The 14,754-nt window shown below is 46.1% G+C and overlaps 1 protein-coding gene across 4 annotated transcripts in view; it reads right to left on the reverse strand.

Moving 5' to 3' along the window:
* Nucleotides 1-6,725: 6,725 nt before the first annotated feature.
* Nucleotides 6,726-14,754, reverse strand: part of LOC122552178 (adhesion G protein-coupled receptor E3-like) — a 121,535-nt gene continuing 113,506 nt past the window's right edge. For all 4 annotated transcript variants that reach the window (XM_043694744.2, XM_087983454.1, XM_043694745.2 and 1 more), the window contains 2 exons: nucleotides 12,665-12,787; nucleotides 6,726-9,987 (listed from right to left, as the gene is read on the reverse strand). In XM_043694744.2, the coding sequence (XP_043550679.2) occupies nucleotides 9,955-9,987; nucleotides 12,665-12,787 (156 nt within the window). In that variant the 3' untranslated portion in view covers nucleotides 6,726-9,954. The remainder of the gene's footprint in view (nucleotides 9,988-12,664; nucleotides 12,788-14,754) is intronic.

Consider the following 14,754-nt stretch of genomic DNA (forward strand, 5'->3'; position numbering starts at 1 on the left):
AGTACATTGACATTTGGTAAGTCTTAATGTCTAGGACCATTAGGGAACTGTTACAGATAGCCACAGCCATACAGCATGGAATCAAACCCTTCGATCCAACCAGTCCATGCCAACCATAATCCCAAACTAAACTATTCCTAACTACCTGCATTTGGCCAATGGCCCTCCAAACATTCATGCACTTAGCAAAATGTCTTTCAAATGTTGTAACTCTACCCACACCTACCACTTCCTCTGGCAGTTTATTCCACACACGAACCACTCTCTGTGTAAAAAAAAAATTGCCTCTCGTGTCTTTTCTAAATCTTTCTCCTCTCACTTTAAAAATGTGCCCCCAGTTCTTGAAACCCCCCATCTTAGGGAAAAGACAAGTACCATTAACTCTATCCATACCCCTCACGATTTTATAAACCTCTATCTGATCGCCTCTCAACCTCCCCCACTTCAGTGAAAAAAATTCCCAGCCTCTCCTTACAACTCAACCCCCCCCACCGCCCATTCCCGGCAACAACCTGGCAAATCTCTCCAGCTTAATAATATCCTTCCTTTAACAGGGTGATCAGAATTGGACACGGTACTCCAGAATAGGCCTCACCAAAGATACCAGCTGCTCCGCCTGATGGATGGAACCGAACTCCCCACCTCCATACACAGACTGTGTGTGTGACCTCAGTAGAACAGGTGGAGCCAATGCATTGTTAACATTAACCCCTTCAGAACCATGACCTTACATCACAGTTGGCACATGTTGCTGGTGGGTTGTGTAAAGTGTTTCGTAATGTGTCACATTGCTTGCAATGGTCCAATATGTTGACTGACCTCTGTAAATTTTTAAAAAGGCCCTTATTAGTTCTGTGGTTACTGGGAAACCGCAGAATCCCCATATGCCGCAGACTGAAACTCGGCAGATTGAGATTTCATGTCTGGCGTGCTTGCCTTTTCACAAACTTCCTCTTCCTGCTCAAAGTCTTTTCTTGAACAAAGTGCACATTCTACAAAAGCTGTGCTGTCTCAGCTATACACATCCCCACTTACGTATTAATAAGATAATAATGTGTGAGGTTATGAGGGGCATGGATGAGGGTGGGGTTAAGAGGTTGCTGTTCTTCTTAATTGAAGTAACAAAGGACAGGCATATTTTGAAGGTAGTTGAGTTATTTGAGTGTACGTGACAATAAAAACTAATTCTAACTCTAAGAGTCGGAAAGTGGGATTATTATTGATAGGTCAGCACAGGATCGATGGGCCTAAGGAGCTACCTGACTCTTGATCAGCTGCTGGCATAGGGCGGCAGATGCTTGGATAGAAACATAGGGAAGCTCATCCAATACCCTGCACTTGCTGCTCCCATGGACTCTGACCCAACAGTGAAGACTTATGTAGTGGGGGGGCAGTGGTGTAGAGTTCTGCTTGAGGTAAGTAGGTGGAAGCTGGGTCAAAGGGTTATCACTGGGAGAAATTGAGAAGGGCACTGCAGGAGTTTTGCTTGGCACTGTTTGCCCCAATATTTGGGAAATCACATGGTCTTTGCATGATCCTGTACGATGATAGGAAACTAAGCACATTAAGTTGAAGCACATTGGCGATTACAATACAGGAGTCCCTATTCCACTGACAGATTGTCATTGGCATGAATCAGAGATTTAACTTGAGAGGGCTGAACTAGTCACAATAGATATTCCTGATCAGCAATCCAGATCCAGCCTGAAAAGCATCAGGAGTTGAAACGTAGAAAATAGGGGTGGGCCATTCAGCCCTTCAGTAAGATCATCTAACTCATGCATCGTTCCCCTTTCTGCTCAGATCCTTCCAGTCCCAAATAAAACAAGATCAAAGGCCTTCTTGAAACTCTTCAATGTTTTGGTATCAACAGCTTCCTGTGGCACTGAATTCAACAGGTCCACCAGTCTGTGGGTGAAGACATTGCTCCTCATCGCTGTTCTAAATGGCCTAGCCTTTTGTCCACCTTAGAATCATAGAATCCCTAAAGTGTGGAAGGAGGCCATTCAGCCCATCAAGTCCACATTGAGCCTCTGGAGTGCATCTCATCCAGACCAACACTCTATCTTATCCTGTAACCCTGCATTTCCCATATCTGCTCCACCTAACCTGTATATCCCTGGCTTGTATGCATAATTTCCCATGACTAACCCCTTATAACCTGCATATCCCTGGACAGGATGGGCAATTTCCCACACCCAATCTACCTAACCTGCATATCTCAGGACAGTATGCATAATTTCCCATGACTAACCCCACCAAACCTGCATATCCCTGGATAGAATGAGCAATTTACCAAGTCCAATCCACCAAACCTGCATATCCCTGGATAGAATGGGCAATTTACCAAGTCCAATTCACCTAATCTGCATATCTTTTGACTGATCTGCTTGATCTCGAAGCAGCCAAGTTGCAGAGCTCAGTTGTTGAAGCTTCACCATTAATCAGATTACCTTGTGCCCCCAGCTTTTCTCTCTCTCTCTCTCTCTATCTCTCTCTCTTTCTCTCTCTGTCTCTATCTCTCTCTGTCTCTCTCTCTGTCTCTCTCTGTCTGTCTCTCTCTCTCTCCGTCTCTCTCTGTCTCTGTCTCTCTCTGTCTCTGTCTCTCTCTCTCTCTCTGTGTCTCTCTCTGTCTCTCTCTCTGTCTCTCTCTCTCTGTCTCTCTCACTGTCTCTCTCTCTCTATCTATCTATCTATGGCAATGCCAGAGCCAACTCCACCTGCTCTGTTCCCCAGCCACCATCAGTGGTTTCCCACTACCGTACCCCACTGCATTGTCTTAAAACATGCTGCCACTCACCAGTTCACGACATCTGCTCCCTCGCCCCTGCCCCTGGCACCTGCGCCCACCCTTGAACTTACGAAAGACCCTGCTCCCTGCACAGAGGGATCCCCAGGATCTGACCTATTGACTGAGTGGTACACTCCTATACCATCGCTACCTGCTGCCCTGTAATGTAAGGCTAGGGTGAGGATTCCTCTGCTTGTTTGAAGATCCCAATTGCTCAAGAAATGGGATGATTCTGTTTGCATCTCACTGACATAAAGGTAGGTGCCCTGAAGAAATATCTACAGGTGAACTCCATATAAACCCTCTGTTCTCCATAAGTGACGAGATGTGCCTTTAAGAAGGATTTGTTCCGTCCTGTCTCTCTTGAAGAGGGGTCTTGTCAACTTGGTGCTAAGATGTCTGCTCCATGGGAGAGCAGAGGAAACAACTTTGGGTGTTTTCAATAAAGAATTAGACAAAACAAACATAAGTAGGTAGAGTCAGGCTCGCACAGTTGGGAGTCAAAGCCGCTGGACACAGTTGTAACTCTCTGCTGCGAGATTAATTCCCCAGCCATCGTCACCATTACTCACTGCTATACCAAACTGGTCCTCACCCTCAACAACTTTCCCCTTAACTCCTTCCATTAACTCCAAATCCAGGGAGTGGTCATGGGCACCCAGATGGGCCCAGCTACGCCGGCCTCTTTGTCAACCACGTTGAACAGGCCCTCCTCAGTAGCTACACAGGCACTGTGCCCCAACTCTTCCACCATTACATCCATGACTGCATCGGTGCAGTGTCCTGCACCCAGGCTGAACTGGGACAGTTCTTTGACTTCACCCACAACTTCCACTCCGCCATCAAACTCACTTGTTCCATCTCGGACACCCCCCCCCACCCCTTTCTTGACCTCTCCATTTCCATCTCCAGCAACAGTCTCCAGACAGATGTTTACCATAAACCCACAGACTCCCATAACTATCTGGACTACACCTCCTCCCACCCAGCATCCTATAAGAGCTCCATCCCATTCTCCTTCACCTCCAGTGCATCTGCTCAGACGAGGAGACTTTCCACTCCCAAGCATCCCAGATGTCCACCTATTTTGAACGACATGATTATCCCCCCTCTGCCATCCAGACAACCCTCCACTGCACCATCTCCATTCCCAGTACTCTAAACCATTCCCTCCCAACGCAATACAGAGCCCCCCCCCCTTGTCCTCACCTACCACCCCACCAGTCTCCGCATCCAACACATCATCCTTAAACACTTCCGCCAACTCCAACTCGACCCCACCAGCAAGCACATCTTCCCCTTCCCACTCCTCTCTGCCTTCTGCAAGGACCAATCCCTTCGACAGTCCTTGGTTTGCACCACTCTCCCCACCATCCCCCCCCCCCATCTCCCCATGTACCTTCTCCTACAACTGGAGAAGATGTAAAACCTGCTGGCGCACCAGCCCCCTCATCTCCATCCAGGGCCCCAAACAGTCCTTCCAGGTGAGACAGAGGTTCACCTGCCTCTCCTCCAACCTAGTTTACTGCATTAGGTGCTCCCGATGTGGTCTTCTCTACATTGGGGAGAGCAAACGTAAACTAAGGGAACGGCTCACCGAGCATCTCAGCCAGGCCCGCAGGGACTGACCGGACCTCCCAGTCACCGTACACTTTAATTCCCCTTCCCACTCCCTTTCCAACATGACCATCCTTGTCCTCACCAATGCCGCATCGAACCAAACCACAAATTGGAAGAACAACACCTCATCTTCCACCAGGACAGCCTACAGCCCGGAGGAATCAACATTGAGTTCTCCAATTTCAAATCACCCTCCCTTCCCATCCCCTGAACCCCATCCCAGTCCCTCCCCCTCCCTTCCACTGCTCCCAGCCACCAACTGGATTCATTCCTCCCATTGACCAACCAGATTATACCCTTTACCTATCTTCACCTATCCCCACTTCACCACTCTTTACCCCCCCCCCACACCCACCCTCAGTCCTGAAGAAGGGTCACACCTGAAACGTTGACTTCTCCACCTCCTGATGCTGCCTGGCTTGCTGTGTTTTTCCGGTGTCCTGCCTGTCTACTTTGAATTCCAGCATCTGCAGATTTTTTTTTGTCTTGAGCTGGATTAACTCTGTTGGGGTTCCTTTCCCCTGGGCCGGAGGAGATAGCAAGTGAGGGAAATCTGTTTTGCTGAATTTGCCTTTGCCAAGGGTGTGTTTATGGGATGCTGCTACATTGGAACAGTTAATGATCGGTGGTTAAATAATATATTATGTTATTAAATATTTCTCTTGAGTTAAAGTTATGCCACTTCTTTTTTTAAATTTGTATTTTGAAAACTGTGGAGTAAGAATAAAGCATATTTTGGTTAAAGTGTAGTAGTTTGCCCAATCAAATCACAACTAGAATGCAGCACCGTACACTCACCTTTAAATAAGATTAAAATGTCTAGGCTATCTCCTTGATCCTTTTTGAGGGGGTTTGGCCTGGTCCATAACACTGCAGTCCTACAGACCAATGTCAAATTGCTCCTGACAGCACATTGTCTACAAATTCCACATCAGAGGTCCTGAAATGCAATGATGCGTTACTGCTTCCTGTGGTATCCCGGGGCTCTGGGAGATTCCCAGAAGGTTTCTCCAGCAATTCTCAGTTGGCTGCAATGAAGAGCAATCATCGGAACATGGCGATCATTCCAGAAGACCTTACTTACAAAAGACGACATTAACCAGTTACCAAAAAAGACCTTCTGCAGTCATCATGTAACTCCTGAGGCTTCGTTCCCAGAGTTCTGTATGGACTCATAGCATCACACAGCACAGAAACAGACCCTTCGTTCCAACCAGTCCATGCTGACCATAATCCCAAACTAAACTAGTCCCACCTGCCTGCTCCTGGCCCATATCCCTCCAACACCTCTCCCGTTCATGTACCTACCTGAGTGTCTTTTAAACATTATGCTGTTTCCAAAGGAAAGTACAACCATCATTCTCACTGTGCCGACCAGGAAAAGCTAAAGAAGTTGGCACTTTACATGACTACTTTGCTTATTTACCCCGTGTATAGGATAGGTATCTACACAAGCAAAGATACTTCCCGCTACAGCTCACTTCTTCTGGTATATTCACTGGTAAGATTAATATTCCAACTTCATTTCCAGTTTGCTGTCATCTCAGAACTGTTGCTGTAATAAGTGCCTCAGTCACTCAATCCTTCGACATGTTTATTTACAAATATGCACATGCCACAATCTACTCGAAGATGGAGATGAGGAGGAATTTTGTCTCTGAGAAGGTCATAAATATTTAGAATTCTCAGAGGTCAGGAGTGTGGGTCACTGCACGTACTGAGACAGAATTTTGAACTGTAGGAGAGTCAAGGGTTCTAGGAAACAGAGAGGAATGTAAACTTAAAGTTACCAACAGATCAACCATGATTTTATTGGAGCAGGATATATATATATATATTCTGTTTCTATTTCTCATGCTCATACAAACTGCAGACCTCTGATGCTATATCCTTAATTGCCTCCTTTCTTCATCCTTAATGCCCCACACTAAGAGAGTAGGCCCTTCACTTCAGCTTCCAGTCAAATTGTTGGGAAAAAAGACAGAGACATGGAGTCGAACATTCGTCAGGACAAACTGGCAAGAATACCAAATCTCAAAGGGGACAACAACTTATTCTGCATGAGAAGAGGATATCAGCACAGAGGCTGGAAACGAACCAAGGAGTGAAATCACCTACAAACCAGGGTTATGAATGATTCTGGCTATTCAACTGTGGGACACCTCATCTGACCTGCTCTCATAATCTGTCCTACATGCAGTGATGGATTTTTTTTAACCATAGCAGCATACCCTACCAGAGGAGGCAATACTTATGTTAGCTCCCATAATGTAAGAACTATTCACAAATTATGAACGAGACGGGAGTCACATAGTTGTGTAAGATTCAATAGATGTTTATTATGGTTCCTATACATTACAGTCGAGAGTGTGTTGCTTGGAAAGTACAGCAGGTCAGGCAGCATCCGTGGAGCAGGAGAATTGATGTTATGGGCAAAAGCCCTTCATCAGGAATGACTTTCTCCTTTCTCCTGTACATTACAGTCCCATTATTTGGTATCTGGGCTCACAGTGAGTTATAAGTGCTTGCACAATTCTCTCAGTGTGTCGTGCTGCAAGTGGCCCCACTAAGATGGAGACCAAGAGTTTTGTACCAGCAAATCACAAGCCAAGATGCAATGGTTACACCACAAAAGTACACTATGCTGTGAGACATATCCCACCAGCGAACAAGCCTGAACCTATACTTAGCTGAAGGCAGAACGTAGCTCCCGATCTGTTCCAGGTCAGTTACAATGCAGTTGCAAGATACTTGACTATGATTCATTAATAGCTCAGGGTTTAATCCCAGGAGCGGTTTGAAATGAATAGCTCCGCAGTTAAATCGCATTTAGCATTTTCATCAGATTATAATTAGACGTCTTGTTTCTACTGCATATTTTGTCAGTGTTTTGGGTCAAAGGGACCGTTCATTAACACCATTGTGTGTCCCCACCCCCCACGCCAGGTGGTTGGAGAAGACAGGGAAATTAGGGACAGGCAATATCCCAAGAAACAAAGAAACAAATGCGGTACAATGACTCAGTGGTTAGCACTGCTGCCTCACAGTGCCAGGGGCCCAGTTTGATTCCAGCCTCAGGCGACTGTCTGTATAGAGTTTGCACATTCTCCCCAGTGCCTGCGTGGGTTTGCTCTGGTTTTCTCCCACAGTCCAAAGATGTGCAAGTTAGAGTGAATTGGCCATGCTAAGTTGTCCATACTGTTAGATGCATTAGTCAGGGGTAAATGGGCCTGGGTGGGTTACTTTTCGGAGGGTCAGTGTGGACCTGTTGGGCTGAAGGGCCTGTTTCCACACTGTAGGGAATCTAATCTTTACAGAGCATAAAATTAATTAATTTTATTTATATTAACTTTATAAGTTTGGACGATTTTGTGCCATCACAATTGTTATGTTTCATGATCTGTAAATGATTTTGTTAATGGTTCAGGAATTGGCTCCTTATTGTAGTTCCCTCTCATTACAGGATCTGTGTGGAATAAATCTGTACTTTTTGGTCAGTGCATTGAGTATCGGAATTGGGAGGTCATGTTACAGCTGTACAGGACTTTGGTGAGCCCATGTTTGGGATGCTGCATTCGATTCTGGTCTCCTGTTATAGGAAGGATGTTGCGAAACCTGAAAGGATGTTGCCGGGATTTGGACAGTTTGAGCTGCAGGGAGAGGTTGAATAGGCTGGGTCTGTTTTCTCTGGAGCTGGGTGAAAGAGAGGTTTATAAAGTCACAAGGGGTGTGGATAGGGTGAATAGTCAAGGTCTTTATCCCAACGCTCGGAAACCAAAACTAGAGGGCGTGGGTTTGGGGTGGAAGGGGAAAGATTTAAGAGAGTCTTAAGGGGCAACTTTTTCACGCAGAGCGTAGCGTGTGTATGGAATGAGCTGCCAGAGGAAGTGGTGGAGGCTGGTACAATTACAACATTTAAAAGGCATCTGGATAGGTAGATGAATAGGAAGGGTTTGGAGGGATATGGGCCAAGTGCTGGCAAATGGAACTAGATTAATTTAGGATATCTGGTTGGCATAGATGAGTTAGACCAGAGGGTTTGCTTCCATGCTGTACATCTCTGACTTTTCAGTGTGGGTGTGATGAGGTGAATTAGCTCCCTGTTTGATCACTGCTGAATTGACAGGAGCTATCCAGAGAGTTTGGCATCATCAGCTGAAGTGAGCCTCCAGCAGGGTTCAGTGGTTGGTGACCAGCACCACATGCCCCCCCGCCAACTTTACACATCATTGGATTATCTTAAAGGAAAACTCTTTCTTGGGAAATTGGTTAGCATTCATTGCCTGTCTCGAATTGCCCTGGAGCCAAATACCTCGTTGCGTGATTTCAGAGGGCAGGTAAGAGTCAACCGTGTTACAGCGGGTCTGGAGTCACATGTAGGCCTGATCAGGAAAGGGTGGCAGATTTCCTTCCTTTAAAGGACAGTCATGAACCAGCCAGGACTTTATTCAGTCACTCATGGCATGTGGGCATCGCTGGCTGGCCTGCATTTAGTGCCCATCCCTAACTGCCCTTGAACTGAGTGGCTTGCTAGGCAATATCAGAGTGCAGTTGAGAGTCAAGCACGTTGCTGTGGGTGCGGAGTCACATGTAGGCCAGACCAGGTAAGGATGGCAGATTTCCTTCCCGAAAGGGAACCAATCAGCAATGGTTTCGTGGTCATCAGTAGATCCTGGATCCCAGATTTTGTTTGAAAATTGAATCGAAACTCGACCTCCTGTTGCAGCAGGATTTGAAGCTGGATCCCTGGCTGAGTTTTGGGATTGATATTCAAGTTAAAATAGCACTAGCCCATTGCCAACTCGAACAACAGACTAGCAATGGGTTAACAGATGGTCACCATTACTGAGAATATTCAGTTCCAGATTTATTCATCAAATTTTCAGTTTGACAAACTGTTGTTGTGGGACTTATGGTCCTGAACATTAACCCAGGCCGCTATATTGATTACATTACCACCCAGCACCACATCCTTGTCATGCTATGAAGGTGATCAATACAGAAGTTCACTTCCTTTAGATTGCTACATGTTTATTTACCAAGTTGAGAGAAAGTGCTGGCAGAAAATGTAACTTAAAATGTTAGGATAATAAAGCACAGCAGCACAGAACTCAATGGGTAGGATTAGACATCAAGCATGTTCATTCAGAATCGTTCCAGCTACTTCATATAACTCCTTAACATACATGAAGTTTCAACAGCTCATGGTAAACTGTTACTGTACAATGCAAAACTCATGACAGAAAAAGAAGTCCCCCTGAAAGGTTACATTGATGTTGAATGCACATCTCAAACATGGATCTCCTTATCCTAGGTCACCAGTTCATTTCAATTCGAATCACTCCATCATGGGGTAGTTGCTCAGGCTAATAGTCATTCAACCCATTTTTAGGGCTCTTTAGGACCATTGGGAATGCTCAGAAACAGCATCCCAATGGAAGATCCCACACAATATTCCCTGAGAGGACACATCCCAGCGAAATCCTGGTGATAAAGTGCACGGCAGTCCCATCTCCAGACGCTCTGGGCCAGGGAGAGGTTGTTCATGCTGCGTTGTGACAGCTGATGTCTCTGATCTAGAGCAACCGAGAGAAATGGGGTTAGCTCGCACTAATCTCAGCTCCCCCACTCCAAGAGGTTTCCCCCTGACGGTCACGATAATTGCCCCCACAGCACTAACACTGAACACTGCCACACTGAGCCATGACCCAGTAGGGGAGCGCTGTTCCACCTCGAAGGTTAGAAAATGTGAGTTCAACCCCCACTCAAAGAAACTAAAACCCAGTGGGAAAGGTTCCTTGAGAGGGCAAATAAAAGAACAGAAACTGCAGATGCTGGAAATCAGAAACAAGGACAAAAATCGCTGGGAAAACTCAGCAGGTCAGACAGAATCTGTGGAGAGAGAAAGCAGAGTTAACGTTCCTGGCCCAGAAGATCCTTCAGCATGCAATCCGCACATTTTGCTGAGTTTCAAATTTGCGTCCTGTTTTGAGGAAATATGTAGACAGGATAGTGAAGCAGGTGTTGGTAGACCTGCCTTTATTGGTCAGAGCATTGCGTATAGGAGTTGGAAGGTCATGTTGAGGCTGTACAGGACAATGGTGAGGCCACTTTTGGAATATTGCGTGCAATTCTAGTCTCCCTGCTGTAGGAAGGATGTTGTTAAACTTAAAAGAGTTCAGAAAAGATTTACAAGGATGTTGCCAGGGTTGGAGAGTTTGAGCTATAGGGAGAGGCTGAACAAGCTGGGGCTCTTTTCCCTGGAGATTTGGATGCTGAGAGGTGACCTTATAGAGGTTTACAAAGTCATGAGGGGCATGAATAGGATAAATAGACAAAGTCTTTTCCCTGGGGTGGGGGAGTCCAGAACTAGAGGGCATAGGTTTAGGGTGAGAGGGGAAAGATATAAAAGTGACCTAAAGGGCAACTTTTTCACACAGAGGGTGGTACGTGCATGTAATGAGCTGCCAGAGGAAGTGGTGGAGGCTGGTATAATTGCAACATTTAAGAGGCATTTGATTGGGTATATGAATAGGAAGAGTTTGGAGGGATATGGGCTGGGTACTGCCAGATGAGATTAGATTGGGTTGGGATATCTGGTCGGCATGGACAGGTTGGACTGAAGGGTCTGTTTCCATGCTGTACATCTCTATGACTCTATGACTACCAGGAATGAGGCTTATGAGTGGGGGCTGAGAGATACATGGGAGAGGGTGGGGTTGGGAGGACTCTACATTGGAGAGACAGGACGCCTTCTTACGGATCGTTTCAGAGAACATCATGGGACACCCATACCCACCAACCTCGCTGCCCTGTAGCTGAACACTTCAACTCCCCCTCCCACTTCATCAAGGACATGCAGGTCCTAGGCCTCCTCCACTGCCAAACCATTCCCACCCCACGTCTGGAGGAGGAACACCCCGTATTCCGCCTTGGGATCCTGCAACTACACGGGATAAATGTGGATTTCAACAGCTTCCTCACTTCGCCTCCCCCCCACATTATCCCAGTTCCAGCTTCCACTCAGTAAGGCCCAATACCTTGAGGGAGCTAGACAGAGAGTTGTTCTCATTGGCAGATGGTTCAATAATGGAACCTGAATGCTTAAGGAACCAAAGGTAACAGTCAACCTGAGCAACAAATGTTTAGGATCTGGAAAGGTGCTGTCTGAAACTGTGGTGGAGACAAGTTTGGTCCTGACTTTCAAAACTAATGTTACTCAGACAAAACGCAATTTGCAGTGAGGCAGGAAGAAAGAAGGAAGATGGGACTGACTGAGACAGAGAGAGAGAGAGAGAGAGAGAGTGGAAGCAGAGAGATGAGATCCCGAATGGTCCCATTCCCTGCTGTAATTAAGCTACCATTCTACGTTCAGCCAAGTGCCAAGGAAGGCCACATTGACTGACAGGCAGACTCAGGTTCTCCTGCACAACAAAAAAAGCCCACATTCGATTTTCCAGAAAATCTGCATTTACACAGCGCTTTTCAGGGCATCCTAAAGCGCTGCACCGCAAGAAAAGTGGTGGAGGAACTGCGGTAGTGAATTGCCACAGCAAAGTGCCAACGCAGTCAATATCTTTGACGGCTGAGGACAACTCCTCAACTTTTTCAAATTGATGTTTTTTTTGGATCTTTCCCTCCACATGGGGGGAGAGCAGAATTGGCTCATTGAGAAAGGTGGAACACATCTCGGACAATGCAACACTCCCTCAGGACTTCACTGCGCTGTCAGTTTAGATTCGGCACTCTGCAACAGGGTTTAAATCTCCAGCTCTCCACCTCCCAGACAAAGGGAGCGATTAATCCAAGGCAATGATAAGAGTTTTGATTTGATTTATTACTGTCATATGTACCCAGGCACAGTGAAAAGTTTTGTTTTGCATGCAGTACAGGCAGATCATACCATACAAAGTGTTTCAGGGTTATAGAGTTGAGTAAAATTTACAGGTGGAGAGAAGATGCACAAAGGGCAAGATCAACATTAAATTTAAAATTTGAGAGGCCCATTCGGAAGTCTAATAACAGCAGGGAAGGAGATGTTCTTGAGCCTGTTGGTATGTGTGTTTAAGCTTTCATACCTTACGCCTGACAGAAACGGTTGGAAGGGATGATAGCCAGGGTGGGAGGGGTCTTTGATGACGTTAGCTGCCCTTCCAGCATCACTGCAGATGTAATCAGTTTGTGCAGCAGCTCTCTCCTACAGTCAGTGGGAGGCGCTGTTGTCCAGACACTAATGAAAATGGAGAAGCAAACCTGATATGTTGAGCTGTTCCTCGACTGCAGACTGATCATTGGGACCGTGGACGATTGGATGAACTCGGAGTACAAAATGGGCTTCAAGCAGCATGGGAACCATTTCCGGTATTCATCCCTCACCTTTCGAAAAAACAAAATGGTACCATTAGCTATGTTTCCAGGGAATCGGAACATGACTTTGAGGACATCTGAAGCAAGAGACACATTGAGGGAGAAAAGAACAGAAATCTATGTTGGTACAATAAGAGAATGCAGCAGGACTGGTTTAGCTCAGTTGACTAGATAGCTGGTTTCTAATATAGAGTAACACCATCAGCATAGGTTTAATCCCCATCTTTGCCTGTGGTTACCATGAATGGTCCCACTTTTTAGCCTCTACCATGGCCTGAACTGTGATAACGCTCAGGTTAAACCACCACCATCAGTGGTCTGCCTTTGTTAAGAAAGCAGGTCTATGATCTGGTGAGACTGCAGGGATTTGATTTGAACATTCAGTCCATTATGCTGAAGCCTTGAAAGGGCTATCCATTAGCCCCACCAGACCATTCTTTATTAGCCTAGCAAGAATGCTCTATTCAATTTCTGTTCCAAGCATTGCCAGTGAATCGATTTCTACTGTAGGCATCACATTCCTCATCATCAACAGTACATTGTGTAAATTAAATTCTATCTGCCTCCAATCCTGGTTCTTCTTTGTTGGTACTTTAAAATCAATCAAACCAAAGTCAAAGGAATTGATCAAGGCTCCTGTGGAATAGGAACAGTTCAGTATAGGACAGGTGGGACCAATGGCCATTTTCCCTAAGCTCCAGACACTGTCTGATACAATGAAGGGGAAAAAGATATTGAGCATTGAGAAAGGGAGGTGAGACTGAATAGGCTCTAACAGACAGGACAAGGGATCCCCAAAAACAATGGCTTTGAGTATTTTCAACTCAAGATGAAGGCAGCATAGAGCAGAGAATTCCAAATATAGGAATGCAATGGTTGGATAGGAAATGGCATGGAATCAGTGGAAGTGACATCACGTCAAATCAAGGGGTGTGGGTGGATCAACAATAAGACTATTGTCTGGGATATAGAGGGGTGTGGGGTATATCAGAGAGAGTTACAGTGAGGGGTGTGGGGTATATCAGAGAGTGTTACAGTGAGGGGTGTGGGGTATATCAGAGAGTGTTACAGTGAGGGGTGTGGGGTATATCAGAGAGTGTTACAGTGAGGAGTGTGGCGTATATCAGAGAGTGTTACAGTGAGGGGTGTGGGGTATATCAGAGAGTGTTACAGTGAGGGGTGTGGGGTATATCAGAGAGTGTTACAGTGAGAGGTGTGGGGTATATCAGAGTTTGTTACAGTGAGGGGTGTGGGGTATATCAGAGAGTGTTACAGTGAGGGGTGTGGGGTATATCAGAGAGTGTTACAGTGAGGGGTGTGGGGTATATCAGAGTTTGTTACAGTGAGGGGTGTGGGGTATATCAGAGAGTGTTACAGTGAGGGGTGTGGGGAATATCAGAGTTTGTTACAGTGAGGGGTATGGGGTATATCAGGGAGTGTTACAGTGAGGGGTGTGGGGTATATCAGAGTTTGTTACAGTGAGGGGTGTGGGGTATATCAGAGAGTGTTACAGTGAGGGGTGTGGGGTATATCAGAGAGTGTTACAGTGAGGGGTGTGGGGTATATCAGAGTTTGTTACAGTGAGGGGTGTGGGGTATATCAGAGTTTGTTACAGTGAGGGGTGTGGGGTATATCAGAGAGTGTTACAGTGAGGGGTGTGGGGTATATCAGAGAGAGTTACAGTGAGGGGTGTGGGTTATATCAGAGAGTGTTACAGTGAGGGGTGTGGATTATATCAGAGAGTGTTACAGTGAGGAGTGTGGGGTATATCAGAGAGTGTTACAGTGAGGGGTATGGGGTATATCAGAGAGTGTTACAGTGAGGAGTGTGGGGTATATCAGAGAGTGTTACAGTGAGGAGTGTGGGGTATATCAGAGAGTGTTACAGTGAGGGGTGTGGGGTTTATCAGTGAGTGTTACAGTGAGAGGTGTGGGGGGGTATATCAGAGATTGTTACAGTGAGGGGTGTGGGGTATA

Source organism: Chiloscyllium plagiosum, unplaced genomic scaffold (assembly GCF_037043375.1).
Source record: "Chiloscyllium plagiosum isolate Xiang-an unplaced genomic scaffold, Cpla_swu_hap1 HiC_scaffold_45, whole genome shotgun sequence".
NCBI lineage: Eukaryota > Metazoa > Chordata > Chondrichthyes > Orectolobiformes > Hemiscylliidae > Chiloscyllium > Chiloscyllium plagiosum.